General features: G+C 37.9%; 1 protein-coding gene across 1 annotated transcript in view; it reads left to right on the top strand.

Moving 5' to 3' along the window:
* The window catches only part of STAP1 (signal transducing adaptor family member 1), a 24,367-nt gene extending 4,343 nt beyond the window's left edge, over nucleotides 1-20,024 (top strand). Inside the window, 6 exon segments of the mRNA XM_024747730.1 lie at nucleotides 5,882-5,938; nucleotides 7,953-8,013; nucleotides 8,016-8,121; nucleotides 15,917-15,986; nucleotides 18,239-18,335; nucleotides 19,990-20,024. Of these exon segments, the coding sequence (XP_024603498.1) occupies nucleotides 5,882-5,938; nucleotides 7,953-8,013; nucleotides 8,016-8,121; nucleotides 15,917-15,986; nucleotides 18,239-18,335; nucleotides 19,990-20,024 (426 nt within the window).
* Nucleotides 20,025-20,410: the final 386 nt, after the last annotated feature.

Below are 20,410 nucleotides of genomic sequence, written 5' to 3'. Positions count from 1 at the left end.
AGAAAGCCAATCACAAAAAAAAAAAAAAAAAAAAAAAAATCGTGCTAAGTGAAAGAAACCAGACATCAAAGGCCATCTGCTGTATGAGTCCCTGTACATGACTATATAAAACTATATGAACAGAAATGAGATCACTGGTTACCAGAGGATGATGTCATGGCGGAAGAAGACCCTGACTGCAAAGAGCCAGGAGGGAACTTTCTGCAGTGGTGGAAATAACTTATGTCTTGCTTATGGTGGTGGTTACCTGACTATATGTATTTGTCAAAACTCTTAGAACTGTGCTCCTCAAAAAATGGTAACTTTTGCTGTAAATTATACCTCAATTAACTTGACTTGAAAAATTAAGAACATGAGAGAGACAGAGAGAGAGAAAAACATAGCAACCAAATGCAATGTGTGAGTTTTGATCAGAGTCTGGTTCAGATCAAAGAAGCTATACAGAGCTTTAAGCAACAGTGGAAAACTAAAATATCGATTACCGCATGACAGGGAATTGTAAATTTTCTTAGATATTATAATGCTATTGTTGATGTAAGAGAATGACCTTACTCTTCATGTTCTTACTCCATCTGTTAAGTACAATCACTTTAGTAGCCCTTTCTGACAAAATTATTCTCGGATTCAAAGGTTCTACTGGACTGTAATTGCCAAGTTAATAAAGTATGCTTGCAATATGCAGATATGTGGCAGCAACGTTCACAAAAACAAACAAACAAACAAAACAAAAAACAATGTTATGCACAGGGTCTTAAAGGTCTGCACTAAGTTGGTAATTTTAAAGTGCTGTATAAACTGACCAGTGTTAAGTTTCCTAAGTTACCTTGGCACCAACCATTTGGTTCTTAGTTGCAATTATACTTTATTATATATACATTGTTTCTCTTAACAGGAACACGGGGGACAACAAATCTCTATTCTTTAAGTCTCCATTCTGTAGCCTCTAGTTTACTTCTAGTCAATGTAATTCTTATCTCATAAAAAGGAGCTTTTGTAATTTAAAACATACTTACATTTTCAAAAGTTTGATATAGTTCTGCATTATAATTTTAACCTTGCAAAGACTTAAATTACTTTGATAGTACTGGGCAAAAATTTAAATAATGTACCTTCATACTTATTGACCTGGAAATGTGCTCTGGATACATTATTTGAAAAATGCAGTTTATCAAGTATCATTACAGTATTTACTTGATTACATAATATATACAAATAGAGAAAAAGTGACTGGTACCCATCCAAACAGTGCTAATGGTATGGATGGTGAAATAACATGTGATTTTCATTGTTTCTCTATTTTGTCTGAGACGTATATAAGTTTTCCACTTATAATTAGAAAATAATAAATTATTTTAAGCTAAGTATGCATAGGAAATGATATATAAGATATTTGTAAATTCAAGTGCCTATAGAAATTTGTAAACAATAAAATGCCAAAACTGTAGCTTGCTGGCAATACCTAACAGAAAGAGATTTACAAGATGAAAGAAATAGGAAGACAAACTGCAAGCAAAGATGTGAGGGAGAAATGATGTGCTGTTGACACAGAGAAAATTTGTGAGATATTGAAAAGGTGCTTATGTTTGCAAAATGGAACTAGATTATGGAGCACCTCCAATGTTAGGATAACTTTTCACCTCTTCCTATAGACATTGGAAAACTGTATTGATCTGGGGTAAGTTACATAAATTCATGATAGTTAATTTAGGCATTTATCTGCTTACATAATTGTTGGGGGGGGATGGAGAAATAATGTATTTGGGACTTTCAGGAATGATTCCCAAAGATACACTGCAGAACTGACCCACCAAGAGCCAGCTGCATGAAGCAAACTGAAAACTGGGAAGTTGGTCCTAATGCTGGAGTCTGCAGAACCATATTGACACGGCATAATCAGAAAGCCACCATAATTACAAAACTGCCATGTCAAGAAAGCCACCACAGATAAGAAGCCTCCTGAGCAAGAAGCCTTCTTACTGCTTCTGGCTTCAGAAGCACACTGTACTTTACACCAATCATTATCAGAAAACCACTGTTCCATGCCTTGACTATCAACACCCGTGAAACTAGTGATCAGACACTGGGACTTCTTATAACATTGCCACAGAAAAATCAGATGCCTACAGACCGTGATCGCCTATAGGAAAACCAAAGGCTGGGAAAGAATGAATTCTGTCTCTCCTCCGCCTTGCCAACATTGAATGCATGCCCTCTCTAACTGCAAAGAAGTCTGGAAAATGTAGTTTTTAGCTTTTCAGTCTTTGTGGTAAAGAATGACACACTAGAAGGGGTTGGAATGGAGGTAAGGCACCAACCTACAGTTAATAAGTTTAGCGAGTTAAACCACTCTGACAGCTACTAATGTCACTTCGCTTGCTAACAGTGATTCTTTACCTTTTTTTTTTTCGGTCCCAAAAGACCTAGCAGAAACATTTTCTGAGTAATAATGACTCACTATGGCACAAAGTTTTCACATAATCATTAAAATGAAAGCTGTGTTTTCACTTATGGATTGTAAACATAAATGTATACAGTTCACATATCTTCAAAATTTACTGCAATGAATTGTGATGCAAATGACAATAAATCGTCAATAAACATTAAGTAAAACAAAGGTCAGAAATTTAGAAGTACTGGAAAGGGATTGGAGGCTCCTATTCATGTTTACTGATTGAATCAAATGGATAGTAAAGTATTTTAGAGATCCTTAAATATTATTAAAAATATGCATTCATTCACTTTAATTGTTTTATAACATAGATGGCTCAAAAGAGCACTGAGATTTTGATTTTATATGAGTTAATCCATTATACTTCACTCAAAGTTTTCACTTATATTTTTCATATATCCTGATGTATAGCAAATTCCTGTGACACAGATGCTGATGATGACTATAACAGTTGGATTTTGGTGTATTTTCAAGAATTTGATAATAACATGATTGTTATACATGGCAACAAAAGAATCATATGTCAACCAATGTTCACATATATCAGAAAAAAGAAACTCCTGTCATAGTGGAGGCTAAGAACTCTCCAAATTAGAATCATAAAACTTTTCAGCTGGAAGTTATTCATTTAATAAATGGTTACTGCAATCTACTTCTTATCAACCTTGACTTCAACACAACCCCTGTATTTGAAAAACTTTGTTTCCTATTGATGCAGAGGCTATACCAATAACTAAAATACAATGGGGCAAACACTGTAATTAAAAATGCATAAAATGCTATGGGAATGCAGGGTGAGAGTGATAAACATTCCTCTTGGGAATGGGGAAGGCTTCAGGAAATCTTCATAGACAAGGATATATTCAATCTGGGTCTTCAAGGATAAGTAGGGAGTTGTATCAACAAGAAGAAGGAAGAGTACTGAAGCAAGGTGTACAGTGATTGGAAAGGTATGAGGTGATGGGAAAGACCATGAGGTATTAAGACAACTGGGAGTAACCAAATTTACTAGAAGAGAGAGTATTTTTAAGGAGTCTCGATTTAAAAGGGCCCTATTACAAATGACCTTGTGATGCTTGAGCACATTGTTAGTGCTCAATAAATATTTAGTGCTGATGAAAAAATAAAAGAATGAATCTGAAAGCACTGAGAATTCATTAAAATGTTTGAAACCGGGGAATAACTTGATTATACTACATTGTAAATGATTCAGAGAGAAAAAGAGTGGAAAGTAAGAGGCTGCTTGGAAAGAAGCCTATTGCAGCTCTTCAGACAAGAAGTGAAGAAGCTGTTGTCCCAGAGAAGTTAACTGGTTTGTTCAAGGTCTAGATCTGGTAACTAGCAAAATTGGCTTCCCTCCCTCTGCCCAAACACTTTTTCTACTACATTTTCTTACCTATAAATTCATTATTCACCACCTAAAACTTGAGATCTCTATAAGAGGATTTCTATTGTAATGGTGCAGTGGTACAATGATGTTGGAAGTTGTGGACAGGTCTAACTGGATAATAATATTTTAGCAGGATTTTTGCCATTTTGTAAGTTTGGGGCTGGGGGAGACATAATTTGAACATTGGTATATTACGGATTAATTGACTTGCAAATTGACAAACCAAAGCAATTTACAGCGGCTGTTGAACTGGTTTTCCGTTAATTTGGTTTATTTATTTGTATTTTTATTTATTTTTTGGCCATGCCATGTGACTTACCGGATCCTAGTTCCCTGACCAGGGGTTGAATGCGTGCCCTCAGCAGTGAAAGCATGATCTCAAAAAACGCTAAATTCCACACAGGCAGAGATCTGTTTGTTAAACTCACCACTGTATACCCAGCACCTATATAGGAAAAGATTTTTTTCTTGTATTGGCATTGAAAGTGAGCCAAGGAAAGTCAACCAACAACTACAACATAAAGAGAATAACTTGCAACTGAATAAGATGTAGTTGGATTTAACCTTGAAAGCAGTGGTCATAAAGCTTTAGTGTACCAGGAATCACTTGTATGTAGGAAATATAAGGCCACATCCCCAAACCTGGGCCTCTGAATCTGCATTTTAAGCAAGCTCCCTGGATGATTCTGATGTGGTGATTTAGAGCACAGGATTGGAATCAAATGCCTAGATTTGAACTCTAGCTGTTTTATTTGTTAGTGTGTAATTGTAGACAATTTACTTACCCTCTTTATTGCCTTGGTTTCTTCACCCATAAGTCTTTACTCAGATGTAACCCTCTTACTGAGGCCTACCTAGACCACTTTATTAAAATTGAAACTCTTTTCCCCTCCCCAAACCCTTAATGGCATTCCCAATCTCTATTAACTCTTCTCTACATTTTCTCATTTATTTCCATCTGACACTATAACATTTACTCACTATTATGTTTACTATTTATTGCCCCTTGCTAGACCCTAAACCCTATGAGAATAAGTATTTTTGTTTTATTCTCTGATGTAAACCAGTACATAGAATAGTGCCTAGAACTTAAAGACACTCAGTGAGTATCTGCTAAGTGAATAAATCTATAAAATGAAATTTTAAAAAGAGTACTTTTTGCAAAATTGTCATGATTAAATCAGCTAATATATGTGAAGCGCTTAGAACAGTAACACTTGTAAGCACTTAATAAATGTTGGCTGTATTAGTAATATTTAGAGCTAAGAACTGGAAGTTTTTAAGGTAACTTACTAACTACTAAGGTAATGGGAAGTAACTACATTGGTCCTACCTGGTTGCCTCAAACTTAAAGCCAGTTAGTGTTAAATACCAATGGTGGGGGGCTTCCCTGGTGGCGCAGTGGTTGAGAGTCCGCCTGCCGATGCAGGACGGGTTCGTGCCCTGGTCTGGGAGGATCCTACATGCCACGGAGCGGCTGGGCCCGTGAGCCATGCCTGCTCGTCCGGAGCCTGTGCTCCGCAACAGGAGAGGCCACAACGGTGAGAGGCCCGCATACCGCAAAAAAAAAGAAAAAGAAAAAGAAAAAAAATACCAATGGGGCGAGTAACCATGAATTGACATACTAAAGAAATAAGTGTGCTAACATTTAAATTTTTTCGAGCTAATATGTAAAATTTTACTTGTTTAATAAGCAAACAGATTAAAGCTATGTACTTCCTACAAAAGAAAATATTATTGAAATATTTCATAACAAATACACATTAATAATTCTAAGCACAAAGAAAAATGGATTATTTCTTCCTTTTAACTGATTGTAAGTAGTTTAAAAATACAATTGACTTTTTAAAACAATGTGCTTCAATAGAAGAATATGCATTTTGTCAATCTTGCCGGGTTTTGATGGCTTACACTATTTCGAGACTTATAAAACAATCATATGAAATTCTAAAGTTACCTGAAGTTAATAAAAGTATTAGTGTTCATAGTCATTCATGTCTTTTCTTTTTTTTGTCTTTATCTGTTTTTGTCTACATCTTTAGACAGAGAGCACAGAAAGTGGGGAAGAATGGAGAGGCTTCATTCTCACAATAACAGAGGTAGGAAGGACATTATTTTTTGTTTTTGTTAACTACCATTATTTTAAATAAAACTACTGTAGCAACTGTCTAATAAACATGAAGTACTTTGATAACTAACCAGCTCCCTAAGGAGCACCATGTTTTCTAATACTCTTAGAGGACATGAAAACTTCCAATGTTTGTTAGGGTCAGTTAAATACAGACTTTATCCAAAGCTAGTTTCTAAGTAAAGGCCTTGCATTCACATGAAATAAGGACTGCACTTTACCAAGATAATGGATGCTGGTTCTTTCTCTCAGCCAAAAACAAGTAAAAGTTTGAGGGTCAACTACCACGTAGGAAAGTCATAGGAAGGTAGAAGAGTGGGCCCGTTAGAATATGTGAAAGGCATATTGACTTAAGGGGAGGGAGAAACACATTCCCTCCCTCTGTTGTGGAAAGGCATCATCGTGTGTTTGGCCTGGCACTTCTTACACTGGGATACAGACATACCAAGTGTATGTGATTAGGTGTCAAGGAATACACTAAAACCACCAGAAAAAACTTGGGGTGCATCTTCCCAGAACACCAATTATACTTGACATTTTGGCCAAAAAGATTTGTTCTTAGTTTTTTCCTTGAGGTAAGGATAAACAGCATTATTTTTAAAATTATAATGTACATAGATATGGTACAGAATTAAAATAAAATTCATGTGAATTATCAAAAGATAACAATTTGCCTCTAATGCTGTGCTCTATAAATATTGTCTTTTACTATGTTCCCAGATCACTCTGTATATACATTTATACCATGCTGTTGTTAGGGCAACTTTAGTAGAAGTTTGAGAAACACAGACTATAGTTCAAAGTGCAGAGACATTGCTTTTGAATTAATTAAACTGGAGTTTGAGTCCTGGTTCCACAACTTTCTAGCTATGTGACTCTGGACTAGTTATTTAATCTTTCTGAGCCTGTTTTTTAAATTTGTAAAGTAGGGATAACAGTACCTATCTTGTAGCATTGCTGTGAGGATTTGCAATAGCATAATGCTTGGGACATGATAGGTAACTAATAAGGAACAGCTGCTTCATTAGTTTTTCCTCATTCTATTATTTTTTTCAGGATTGGTATATAAGGGAAATAGACTTACTGATTATTAGTTATGCAGAAGGATAGTCTCAAATTTCATATATATACACACATGTGATAAAATATAAACAATAATAGGAATTAATAAAATAATGTGTAAATAGAAAATGAAGTTCTAGTGTTTTCTTCCCAGACTCCAAAGGACTTTCTTATACACCCCCTGGAAAGCGTGCACCCCACTCTGGAGATCAAGATGATATTCAGACACAGCTGCCTCAAAATATAGGCTAGGTTGTGTCACATGAAGAAAAATATTCTACCATTTAGATTATAACTTCTAAGAGTACATAGCTGGTCATAATGAAGTCTGAATTAGGGGTATGAATATAGATCAGGAGAATATAGGTGACTTAATCCAAACACATTTCTAGAAAAGATTTTTTAAAAATTTAATAGAGCAGTATCATAATCCTAATGTGTGAGTGAAAATTCAAAACACAAACACACGAAAATATAGACCTCTCATTGCTGATTCTCAGTCATTTAAAGAACAGTTCCATCTTGACCCCATGTTGCCATATGGTTGGTGGAGCTTATTCCAGGTTATCTGTGGGACAGCTGAGCAACTTGCAGGCGCTCCAGGACTTCCCTGGCAGTGAGATCCAGCGAGCTCAGAATAAAAAATGAGAGGTTTGATGTTACTTGAATCAGCTTGTGGTGCCAGGTGAGTATACTTAGCTTTGGACCAGATCAAAAGGAATGTTTCTTTCTAGTCAGGCGCCCTGTGCAGGTTCTAGCTGGTTTAGAGGCAGTTCTAAAACACCAAGATCCTCTATTCATGATACTATCCATCCATCTCTGTCAGGTAACAGAAGCTCCTTAGGACCAGAACAGGCTCATCTTTGCTAAAACCAGTTACTCTGCTGTCTTTCTTGTTTGCCTATGGCTTTAATTGGTTTCAGCTGTCAGTTCCCCTACATGTGTCACTCCTTCCTGGGCAAGTAATTAGACTGCATGAAGCCTTAGAGAAAAGAAAAGGAGAATTGAGACAGAGTGGCCACTGAGTTCATTTCTGGAAAAAGGGAAGGAACCAAATGAAGATTATGTGGATGTTTTGAACCCTATGCCAGCGTAAGTGCACCATGAACTTCAGTTTACTTATTAGATTGTTAAAATTAATTTCTAATTATCAAGGAGAGTTAGTCACTGGACTCGTTAAACCAGGGACAATAAGCTGTCTTGTGGATATACAGTATATCTATGAGTACATGTCACATTTCCTCTATGTCATATCACAAAATGCAAAATGCAGATTTGAACCAAGCCTCCTACCACACAGGAAATCTCCCTCCACCCACACCTTTAGACTAAATAGATTCTTTTCCAAAGAACAAACCTAAATAAAACTGCTATGTAGAAGGAAAGAAAGAGGTTTTTTCACCATGCAACTCTATGATTGACTGAGTTTCTACCAGGAAATTATACCAAAGATTTAAAATACCTGAATGCTTTATTCAATCGATCAATCAGTGATTAGTCTTGGGCTCATACTTTGAGGAAGACATGTGTAAAGTGGTAAGGTGTTGTTGAAAATGAAGATGCACAGGACATCCTGAAGTCAGCAACAGCCTACATTTGTTTTTTAACTCTTATATTGTTGAAAACTGTGACTAAGACTGTGAACCCTGGAATCTTCATCTTCTTGTCAATGAAACTTGTCCTGGTACCATCTTTGACATCAGGTTCTGATGTGTATTCTTTCTGTACTATAATCAATGAAACCTGCTAGCCGTCACTCAGCTGAAACCAGGGACAACTGATGGACTGATAGGTTAAAAGGCACCTAGACTGCTTTTTCTTTTTCTTTTTTTTCTCAATAAAAAAGTAATGCATATTTATTAGATAAATGAAAGAAAATTAAAATTATTCCTTGTCCCACCACTCAGAGATATTATCTTTCAACATCTTGGTGTACTGTATATACTGCCAAATTTTTTTCTGCTGAAAAAATAAACTTTTCATTGACTATAATATTTACTATAAAATAAGAAGTGCAGGGGTTTCCCTGGTGGTGCAGTGGTTGGGAGTCCGCCTGCTGATGCAGGGGACACAGGTTCGTGCCCCGGTTCGGGAAGATCCCACATACCGCGGAGCGGCTGGGCCGGTGAGCCATGGCCACTGAGCCTGCGCATCCGGAGCCTGTGCTCCGCAACGGGAGAGGCCACAACAGTGAGAGGCCTGTGTACAAAAAAAAAAAAAAAAAAAAATCATGTATATGATGATAAGGTCTATGGAAGTAATAAAGCAGGATGAGGGAGATGGGAACTCTCAGAGGTGATAGAGAGAGAAATTTTTTCTGGTTGCTGTTGTTGTTTATTTAATATAGAGTGGTCAAGGAAATCCTCCTTTGTTAACTGACATTTAGGCAGAGACCTGAAGGAAGTGAGGGAACAAACCATACCAATATGTAGGACAAGAGCATTCCAGGCAGCCAGTGCATAAGGCTAGAGGTAGGAGAAGGCTTGGGTTGTTCACAAACAAGAGGCCAGGGACTTCCCTTGTGGCACAGTGGTTAAGAACCCGCCTGCCAATGCAGGGGACACGGGTTTGAGCCCTGGTCCCGGAGGATCCCACATGCCGAGGAGCAGCTAAGCCCGTGTGCTACAACTACTGAGACTGTGCTCTGAGAAGCCCACACTCCGCAACGAAGAGTAGCACCCACTCTCCGCAACTAGAGAATGCCCACACGCAGCAATGAAGACCCAACACAGCCAATAAATAAATCAATAAATAATTTACAACAACAACACAAGAGGCCACTGGGACTACAGTGGAGTGAGCAAGGAGAAAGGGTTAGGAGATGAGATTCCAGAGGTGGGGGTAGGGCTGACAGCTCTAAGCCCTACAGGTCATTGTAGGGGAAAGGGTTATACTGTGAATAATAATGAGAGGCCATTGGCCTCTGATGAATAAAAAAGTGACATAATCTGACTTTTCTATAAAAAGAATCACTTAGGAGCCTCTTGTTAAGGTTGATAATTCTTTCTAGTGAAATGGTTTACCTTTGATAAAGTCAGTAACATTTACATGCAAAAGTTGACTTTTCTGTGTAGCGATGGTGATTGTATCTTTTAAAGTCTACTCCTTCCCTCAGAGTCTATAAAAACTTGCATTTCAATAGGGACTCTGGCTTAGTTAACATTTTTACAACTGATAATATAATTGAAATATAGTGATTTTTGTCCTAAATGAAAATATTCAGTACATGATTATCTTTCATATAAGAGCTTAAACAGAACTTTGATTCTTGAATTTGCCATTCTTTCTGTGGATAATATTCTATTTTTTTTTTTTTTTTTTTAGCTATAACACATCTATCTAGGAATCTAGCTACTGATCCATATATAAATATCAATAATTCTAAATAGATTAAATATGAAGACACTGGCAAGTGAATAAAGGCAGTAAAAAGAAAATAGTCACTTATAGGACAAAATTAAAATTATGGCATGTGGCTGCAATGCTAGTATGAGCTACAACCCAAGAAGCTTCATTCACTTGCCAATTACTTCATATATACAGAGACTTTTCTTTATACACTAGCCATGTGGCAAGAATGTTAGATGGTAAATCCGATCCTGAGTCTGTGTGAAGTAAGAGAATCTGTGTGTGTGTTTGTGTGTGTGTATGTGTGTGTATTTTTCCACAATGAATATCTATGTCAGCTTAATCATATTGTGGTTTCATTTTTTTTCTGTTTATTATAGGCTAACATTTGGAATTAAGGGTTTTTCAACTAATATGATAGAATATCATGGATTATTCATGATAATTTACTTGATTTATAATTTAATTGGCTACCTTGAAACAAATCCAAAATAAATAAAAGTTATGACTGGCATTAAATATCAGTGAGCTTATAAGAACTCCTGGGAGAAAAGTGAAATTTTCTATTTAGTATATCCTGGTAAAGGAGTCTGTCCTTTTTTGGGTTTAGGAAATTGAATATCACATAAAATACAGAATGTCTTTTAACTGTTTACTTCCACTTTAAAAATAAGAGGATACAAAACTGAATTCAAATTTATTCCACATACCATCCCATTTTACAATTCGAAAATGAAGCCTGTGGAGGGCAGCAGCCTGCCCAAAGTCACACAGCTGAACCCAGGTCCTTGGCGAGGTGGCTCCTGGGCCCGCCTCTTACCTGCGGAGCATCTGATCAGAGCAGTGACTGGATGGAGCCGGTCTCAGCTAGGAGCTGGCTCGAGGGCGGCGGTAGGGGTTGGGGTGGGAGGCAGGTACCCTGAGCCTCTGGCCCTTCTCCACCAGCAGTCCACGAACTTGGCATAGAGCCTAGAGGAATTGTTAGCGTCAGATCTGAAGCTGAGACTGCCGTGTTTCAAATCCTCCCTGAGACAAGCCAAACACTCCATATCTGGCCGCCTCCCGCCATACGCATTCCCCACCCCCAGCCACTGTCCTGGGAAGGTACACACTTTGGGTTACTTTCTCCTTTTTCTACATATGTTTGTCCCACAGTTATTCTACAGCATTGTTTTATGTTTTTAAGTTTTATGGAAGTGATATATTGTACTCACCAACCCACAACTTCATGTTTACCCTGAGGACATGCTTTTGGATTAGTCCATATTGTTACCTGGAGATCTTGTCCTCTTGTGTGTCAATATTTAACTCTTCTTTAATGCCCTTCAATAACGTTTTACATATTTTTAAATAAAGTACTGCATATCTTTGGGGTTTTATTCTGAGCCACCTTAAGGTTTTGTAAATGAAATTTTAAAAAATTTTAATAATTCTTAATTAGCAAAAAAAATTATCTCACAAAATTTTTTTTAAAAGATCTTTATTGGAGTATAATTGCTTTACAATGGTGTGTTATCAGCTATACATATACATATATCCCCATATTTTCTCCCTCTTGCGTCTCCCACCCTCCCTCCTATCCCACCCCTCTAGGTGGTCACAAAGCACGGAGCTGATCTCCCTGTGCTATGCAGCTCTCACAGATTTTTTAAAAAAGAAATTTAATCTAATTGATTGAAAGTTAAATTAGATCACACAAGGAAGTGACTTTTTTCTTTCATACTTTTCTTGGTTGGATTGAGTGTTTGATCCATTTGTATGTGAACCCTGTGCTACTGTTCTGCATGAAATAAACAAAATCCTGAGATCTAATGGCTCTTTAAAGACTGTGTATTTCCTGCACAATAGCAGCAAGATCTCTTTTAAGGTGGTCTAAATTAGTCCAACTTTTGATTTGCATTTTCCGCACGAGTGAGCTATGAGAAATAACAGTGTTTTCTGTTGTAAATATGGGTTGTGACCAAATGCAATGAGTTTCTATACTTAGGATATAGATCTAATGGCACAGTGTTTATTCGTATTGTATTTAAGTTATATTTAACCTCATTAGAGTATGGCAAAGGAGTTCATATCAAAATTACATGTCTATTTTTAGTAAATATACTTCCAGTTGAAATTCACATAGAAATTCATGCTTGTACAGCTAATAGTCATAAAAGTTTATGACATTTCATAAAACTGATCATCCCTCCACTCTCAAGAAATGTTTATATTTAGAAAGCAAGGAGTGAGGTAGAGTGGTCAAACTAGAGCATTCTAACACTGCAGTCAGTATGTGCTTATTTAGGCTTTGGGGAATAGTTTATATCTGAAAGTGGCTAGGAAAAACTTTAACTGTTTTTGCACAAGTATTCCTTATGAGCCAGATATATCTATGATGTTAAGGATTATCATTATGTGTTCTCTAATGCCTTAAAATAGGTCTTTTGAAATGCCTGGATTTAATATATTCTGTTTAACAGGTCACAATTTTAAAGAATAGCAATTGTAGAGAGTAGTAGAAGTTTAGCTGGTTAGACTGTATTGCAGTAGTCTGTAAAGACTTTGGCAGAAATCTAGACTATTAGGAAGCACCTGTGTTACCCACAAAACCAATTCACTCTCTTACAGGTCGTAGGAGAAATGTTCAGCCATGCAAGTTTAGACCAGTGTGCCTGGTAAAACACTAGCTAAAAAGGACGAGTTGGTTTACAAAGCAGTACTTGAAAGTAAAATTATCTCCATCTGTTAACAAATCAACTGTGGGAGAAAAGATTTTAGTTTTCAGGAAGAAGCAAAAGTCCTTCAATGGCAAATTATCAGGTGACTCCTCTCTTGATGCAAAATATCATCCACTTTTACCCAGTCCAGTGGTGTGTGAATTCATAAGACATAAAGCTATTCTTACAACAAACTTCATAATTTGGTTTTGTTTTCTTTAAATTGTTAAGAGTACATGGCAAGCTAGAAATATAAACACTTTGGAAAGCCATTAGCCAAGAAAGCAATAGAAAATATTTACCCAAAATTCATTCCTCTGCAAAAATTGGGGTCAGGAGTTAAGAACAGTATTTATAACCATATTTAAGGCCACATACATTTTTTTAAAGACAGGTTACTTCTTTTTTGAGGTTGTAATAGGAAACCTCAATATAGCAAATTTTATCAATCTAGATTTTTCCCCCTCTTTATTCCTTTGGAAAAAAAATATGAAAGAAAAACACAGGTCTGAAATGAGAGTCAAAACCTAAGTGACTTCAATGGAATTTTTTTTCTACCTTATTTTCTGCCTTAGCACTTAGTCCTATTAGTCAAAAGTTCCAAGAGACTCTGTTAACTATTGCTGCTTTTCCTCCCACAGTTTTGCCATGGATGATGATGATGATGATGATGATATGATGGCTATTATTAACAATTACTGTCCCCACTTATGGGGTACATCTGTGGGTGCTCTGTTAAGTGCTTGACAAACATTTCCTTCAGGCACAATAAAAACTGAGACAGACAGTATTTTCCATGTTTTACAAGTGAATTAACTGAGAATTACAGAAACTACTAAGTTAAAAAAATGCATTTAAAAAGTAGTAAAAAATAGTTATAATTTACTGTCTACATATGACAGACATTGTACAATAGTAAGGATTTTTCACACATTTATTCACAACAGCACTGTGAAACAGGCATCACCATTTCCATTTTATAGGTGAAGAAATGAGGCTCAGAGAGCTCATACAACAGAACCAGAATTTGAACCTAGATCTTTCTGGTTATAAAGGCCATGCCTTTCAAGCTTTCTATAAGTCTTCAAGGAATAATAATCACTTATGTCATAGGAATAAAAGAATTCTAATGGGAATTGGTGAGAGTTTTCAAGAGTATGCTTATAAAGGTCTTTTCATGTAGAGACGAAGACAAGGCCAGAGCCAGCCACCCCAAAAGAGGGTACTTGTAGGATTTCCTCCATCCGAAGTTTTACTTCACCAGCCAGTGGCTGATTCCTGAAGGTTCAGCACTAGGAAATAATTTTTGGTTTTCCTTAGGAGGGAAGAGGGTTGGTTAGGTTTTATCCCATGTTTTGAAAATAAAGCTCTAAAGTGATTGGAAAAAATTATTAGCTGTTTTCCAATGTGACATCCAATTAAGAGATTTGGATATCACAGTAGATGATGAAAGAGTCCCTTAAGGAGAAGTGTAGTTCAGTCCCAGAGGAATGTGACCTGGAAATGGAGAGAGGAGTGATGAAAAAGAACGTGGGAGGCCTTGTAGAAAAACTTAACCTGATAAACAATTTTCCTCAGGCAGCTTCTGTAAACTGGACAGATGTTGAATTAGTTCATCTTTCAAGCAATGGAGGCATAATAAATGCTATTAACTTTTCAACATTAGAAAAAGTCTTGGTCCTGACACTACTGCCATATGAATCAAGGCAAACATACTGATTTCTGCTCTCAGTATAAATTAGTTCTAGCAAACAGCACTATTAGATGGGTTCCTAATATTTTTTTTAAAAAATAAATTTATTTATTTATTTTGGCTGTGTTGGGTCTTTGTTGCTGCACACGGGCTTTCTCTAGTTTTGGCGAGTAGGGGCTACTCTTCATTGCAGTGTGTAGGCTTCTCATTTTGGTGGCTTCTCTTGTTGCAGAGCATGGGCTCTAAGCATGTGGGCTTCAGTAGTTGTGGCGTGTGGGCTTCAGTAGTTGTGGCTCACGGGCTCTAGAGCACAGGCCCAGTAGTTGTGGTGCACGGGCTTAGTTGCTCCGCAGCATGTGGGATCTTCCTGGACCAGGGCTTGAAGCTCTGTACCCTGCATTGGCAGGTGGATCTTTAACCACTGCGCCACCAGGGAAGTCCCCCAAATATTTTTTTAAAATTCAGATTTATAAATATTTACTGTGTGCCTAACGCTGGAGTACAAAAGTGAATTAATGTGCTCCTTATTCTTAAGCAGTTCTAGTAAAAAAATACCATATCTCTAGGGTGGTAATAATTTAGTGCTATGTCACTACATAAGAGGAAGACATTAGGATTCATCTACTATACTTACATTCTCACCTACATGTTCGTATAATATTTAACACCTACCATTTCCATATCTCTAAGTCAGCCCTGAAGTTGGCAGATTATCTACGGTGGTATATGGCTAGCAGGAAGAACAGCTATTGAGGGCATTCTGATAGGAATAGTGATGAAGAAAGTAATTTGCTTTCAGTAATTCTTTCTACTTCCCTTTTAATATAGAGAATATAGATTTGATGTATATATACCTACATAGGATTTTATAATATTGTCTACTTTATAAATTACTGGCATTTAAAAAAATAGTTTCTGCCTGAAAGATTTTCAGTTCTTGATTCCTTTTTTCATCTCATTCTTTCTCATGCATCCACTCAATGACCCAGGTTTCCTATATCCCTAGTGTATAAACCCCCAAAAAGAGACATAGAAAACTAGAGTAATGGGAACATAGTTTTATTGTACAGGTGATATTTTATACTCACTTTATTTTGATTTGACCCAATAGTATACTTAAATGAAGATGAACTTTCTTTTTTTTTAGCCTGCCAAGAATCAAGCACTACAAACTGATGAGTGTAGGAAAAAACTACACTATTGAATTGGAAAAACCTGTAAGTAACTATTTCCTTTTTGTTGATTAATTTTCTCCTGCTTCCTCCCAAACCTACCTTATAGAATTCAAAGTAAGTTGGGAAAGCAGACTCCTTGCCTAGGAACATAGTGCTGGCGAAAAACAGCCATGTTAACGGGCCCTGAAGGTAGCAGACATCCAGGGTGAGAAATGAGATGCAAGAGCAGGTGGGGGAGGCAGAGTAGAAGATCATCTGCTATCAATTCTTTCCACTTCTTTCTTTCTCTGAAGATCTTTATCAATATAATTATCTCAGGGAGAGAAAAATATTTTTGTTAAGCATCTATTTTACATCTTCTAATTAAAGTATGTAAGTATTCCAATGTGCTTATTTATAAATTTATTTATTTATTTTTGGCTGCGTTGGGTCTTCGTTGTTGTGCGCAGGCTTTCTCGAGTTGCAGAGAGCGGGGGCTACTTTTCGTTGCAGTGCACAGGCTTCTCATTGCGGTGGCTTCTCTTGTTGCAGAGCATGGGCTCTAGGAGCACTGGCTTCAGTAGTTGTGGCTCACAGGCTCTAGAGCGCAGGCTCAGTAGCTGTAGTGCACGGGTTTAGTTGCTCCGTGGCATGTAGGATCTTCCCGGACCAGGGCTCAAACCCGTGTCCCCTGCATTGGCAGGCGGATTCCTAACCACCAGGGAAGTCCCCAATGTTCTTATTTCTAATGGGAAAAAAAATCTTTAAATGCCTGGTCCTTTAATACCCACCATGCAGAAGTTCAGAAATTCCCCTCTTAATAGTACCAAGTAGTGAAGAAAGGATTTCTTCCTTGTATTCAACCCCTCTCCTACCCCAACTGACTTGTAGTCATAACCATTCGATACTATGTTAGGCACAGAGCCAAATACTTCACACACGCCATCTAATTTAATCTTTATCATTACCCTGAGGTAACACCTATTATACAGGTGGAAAAACTGGTATTTACAGTGGTTTCAGCCAATGACAATGAAGTAATGTGGCCTGTGGTCCAGGATGCTGGGGAAAGGAAGCATCTGTAATGTCAGGCTGCAGTGGTGGGAAGACTGAGTCAGGAAAGTGCTATCACTTAAATGGATTCGATAGGTCTTGAAGATGTTTATGGTATCTTCTCTAAAATTGAGCTCCTAGTTCCTCTGCCTCTCCAGGCCCATTGTATTGATCAGAGAAAGGGAGTGTAGTGTTGAATTTCTTATGTTCTGGCCATAACCCTTAGAGCGCAGACCTTTACCAAGAGCAAGACAGCAGCTGCTTCATATACCCCACTTACATCTTTGCCATAAATGCCTCCCAGAGATTGTCAGTTCTCATGTCCACCCCTGACTGGGCTTTTTCAGAAATTCTAATGAAGGAAACAGAGAATTAGATTGCTGAAGGATAATCCAAATAACCAAGTGACTGGAAGCAATGGTTGGGGAGGAAGAATGTGCCTCTGCAACAGGTGAACTGGGGCTCATTTATCTGTCATTAGTCCCAACAGTCCCCAGTGTACACAAAGTGAACAGCCTGGATTATTCTTTCACCTTTCATACTCCTCAATCCTACCCTTCAACCAGGTTGTCATTTTGTGAATTCTTTTTCCTCTTTAAGTTTACCAGGGATATTCAGGTTTAACCTGGTTTTACTTGTCAAAAAATATTGGCTTAGGGGGTAGCAAGACATTTTAGTTACTCCTAGCCAAGTAAATTAGCCTGTTACAATGAGATATTAAAACGCTAAGTTCTCTGGCTTTAAAGGGGTCTTTAGTTTCAAGCAGAAGAAAGCAATTATGGCTAACAAGCAAAAAAAAGAATTTAAGAACATAGGAAGCCCATAGAATGACTGGAAGGCTAGAAAACCTTCAGGGACTAGGAAGCAGTTACTTGTACTAAGCATCATCTGATTAGGAATCTGCTTTCTTGATCCTCTACTCAAGTTCAAATTTCAGGAAGGGAGCTTTTTTGGGCCTAACTTGAATCACATTCTCATACAGTAACTGGGAAAGAGCAGAGTGAGTAATTATTGTCCACCAAACTGTATACAATAGGAAAGGGGTAATTTCTTTATAGGGAATTAGATACGGTTATAAAGGAGAAAGAAAATGCATGGGTAGGTAAAACCCTGGCCATTCAGTAAGCTATTGAAGTGAGGAATTGACACGATTTTCTGGAGGATAGGAAATACACAGTAATCTCCATTAAATTTCATTTGAGCTTTCTCTTACTCTATCTTTACACAGGTGACACTGACCTTCTCTTACTCTCTGTATACAGGTAACACTCCCAAATCTTTTCAGCGTCATTGATTATTTCGTGAAGGAGACTCGAGGAAATTTACGACCATTTATATATTCAACTGATGAACCCCTTGGTATGTTCTTCACTTCATTGCTATATTAAGAAAAGAAAAACAAGGGCTTCCCTGGTGGCGCAGTGGTTGGGAGTCCGCCTGCCGATGCAGGGGACGCGGGTTCGTGCTCCGGTCCGGGGGGATCCCGGGTGCCGTGGAGCGGCTGGGCCCGTGAGCCGTGGCCGCTGGGCCTGCGCGTCCGGAGCCTGTGCTCCGCAGCGGGAGAGGCCGCCGCGGTGAGAGGCCCGCGTGCCGCAGGAAAAAAAAAAAAAAACAACAACAAAGAAACCTACATATGATTTGTAATACCAACCAGGTAGGATTATATAGTTCAGCCTTTAAATTTATCCATTTGGAAACCATTTTGTCACTGACCCTGTGAAAATAAGGGAAGTACCAATAAATCCTGGTGGATAGAGTATAGGCCCACTCTAGAGAAAAAAATCCTGAGGCATGTATTGTGACTATTAACTTCATTCCATCATTCTACTCAACTTTATCAAACAAATTTGATGAGAAGAAAGCCATACAGAGTCACAGAAACCAAACAGGGAATTTAAAGGTATGGTCTGTAAACAATGTCAGATGCTTGAGACATGAAAATGGATGAGGATTAAGGGGACACTATGGGGATTGGCTAGTAGGCAACAGATGACTTGAGAGTGCGGTCTTATTCCACTGTAAAGGCAGAAGGCAGAGTGCAAGATAACAAGTAGTGGGTGGGTAGTGAGGAACTACAGATGAAGATCGTAGTTAGGATTGGCTATGGGGCCCCTTGTTCATAAGTTATTAAGAATTTCAAAACAGTGGTAGCAGACCATTAAACCAAGCATGAGACCCAGTGCAAGTACACAGTTCACATGACCACAAAGCTGGCCCTGTTTGTAGTCCAGTTTTTGGCAAAGCAGGGCAGGCTGGATGTGACAGTTTCTTTCCATCCTTTGAAACAATCCCTGGTGCGCATGGTCACTTGACAAGCTGAAGCAGGAGAGAAAAAATATCTACAGATTATGAGGCAAAACAACTTGGTTTGGTTACCGCATCAGGGCATATCTGGCAAGTCTCACTAATTAAAAGGACAGCAAGCTTTAAAGGTCCAAGTTTTAAAACATGGGTACGACTCTTGTGATGCCAAATAATTTCAATAAACTTAGAGTCTGAAGGAACTTTAGAAAATTATCCAGTATAGTGTCCCATTCTGTATAGGAATCACCTGCACACTCAATACAGAAAACGTCTCTAAGATGTGACCAGTTTGTAAATTCTTAATGACAGTCACCTCACTGATTTTTAACGCAGCATAGTTCACTTTTGGTCAGCTCTCATTTTAGATAATTATTTCTACTATTGAGTCTGAAACATTCTTCCTTTAACTTATACATATTAATACAACTTTTGGCTTTAAAACAACACATGGTTTTAAAAAGCCCATCAAATATTTAAAAACTGTCACCATGTCCCCCCTTAGTCTCACTTTGTCAACTACAGATTATTGGTCCCGTCAGCTCTCTCCCTCTCATCTTTGACCTTCTCTACCTTAAAATATAACCACAAAGGATGAACATGTTATTATAGATATGTCAGCATAATACATTGCCTGGGCTTTATGCAGGAAAATACCACCTAATAGAAATCTCTGGGAATGTGCTATTAATGTGCTTCTTTTTTCCCCCAGAGATGAAAGGATTTCCTGTAACATCTCTAAAATAATTTTTTAAAAAAGGGGTGAAGGATCCAATATAATTTGCCTCCTCTATGGATGATATTGTGTCAGTTATCTAAAGCTGTGTAACAAACCGCCCCTAAAGCATGGTGGTCAAATCAACAACCATTTTATTTGCTCACGACTCTGCACATCAGCAGTTTGGATTGGATTCAGTTGGGCAGTTCTTCTGCTAGTCTCACTTGGCGTCATTCACAGGACTATAACCAGCTGGTGGCTTGACTGGAGTTGCATGGTCCAAGTTGGGCTCATTCGCACATCTGGTGCTGGTGGTCAGCTGGGGCTGGCTGAACCACTCTCTTCATGGTCTCTAATCCTGGAGGAGGTTAGCCCATGTTCTCTCACATGAGAACTCGGAGTAGTTAAGGAGGGA

This window comes from Neophocaena asiaeorientalis, unplaced genomic scaffold (assembly GCF_003031525.2).
Source record: "Neophocaena asiaeorientalis asiaeorientalis breed wild unplaced genomic scaffold, Neophocaena_asiaeorientalis_V1.1 scaffold429, whole genome shotgun sequence".
NCBI classification, from domain to species: Eukaryota; Metazoa; Chordata; class Mammalia; order Artiodactyla; family Phocoenidae; genus Neophocaena; species Neophocaena asiaeorientalis.
The sequence above is the reverse complement of the archived record's forward strand: the minus strand, read 5'-3'. Positions and strand labels throughout refer to the sequence as shown.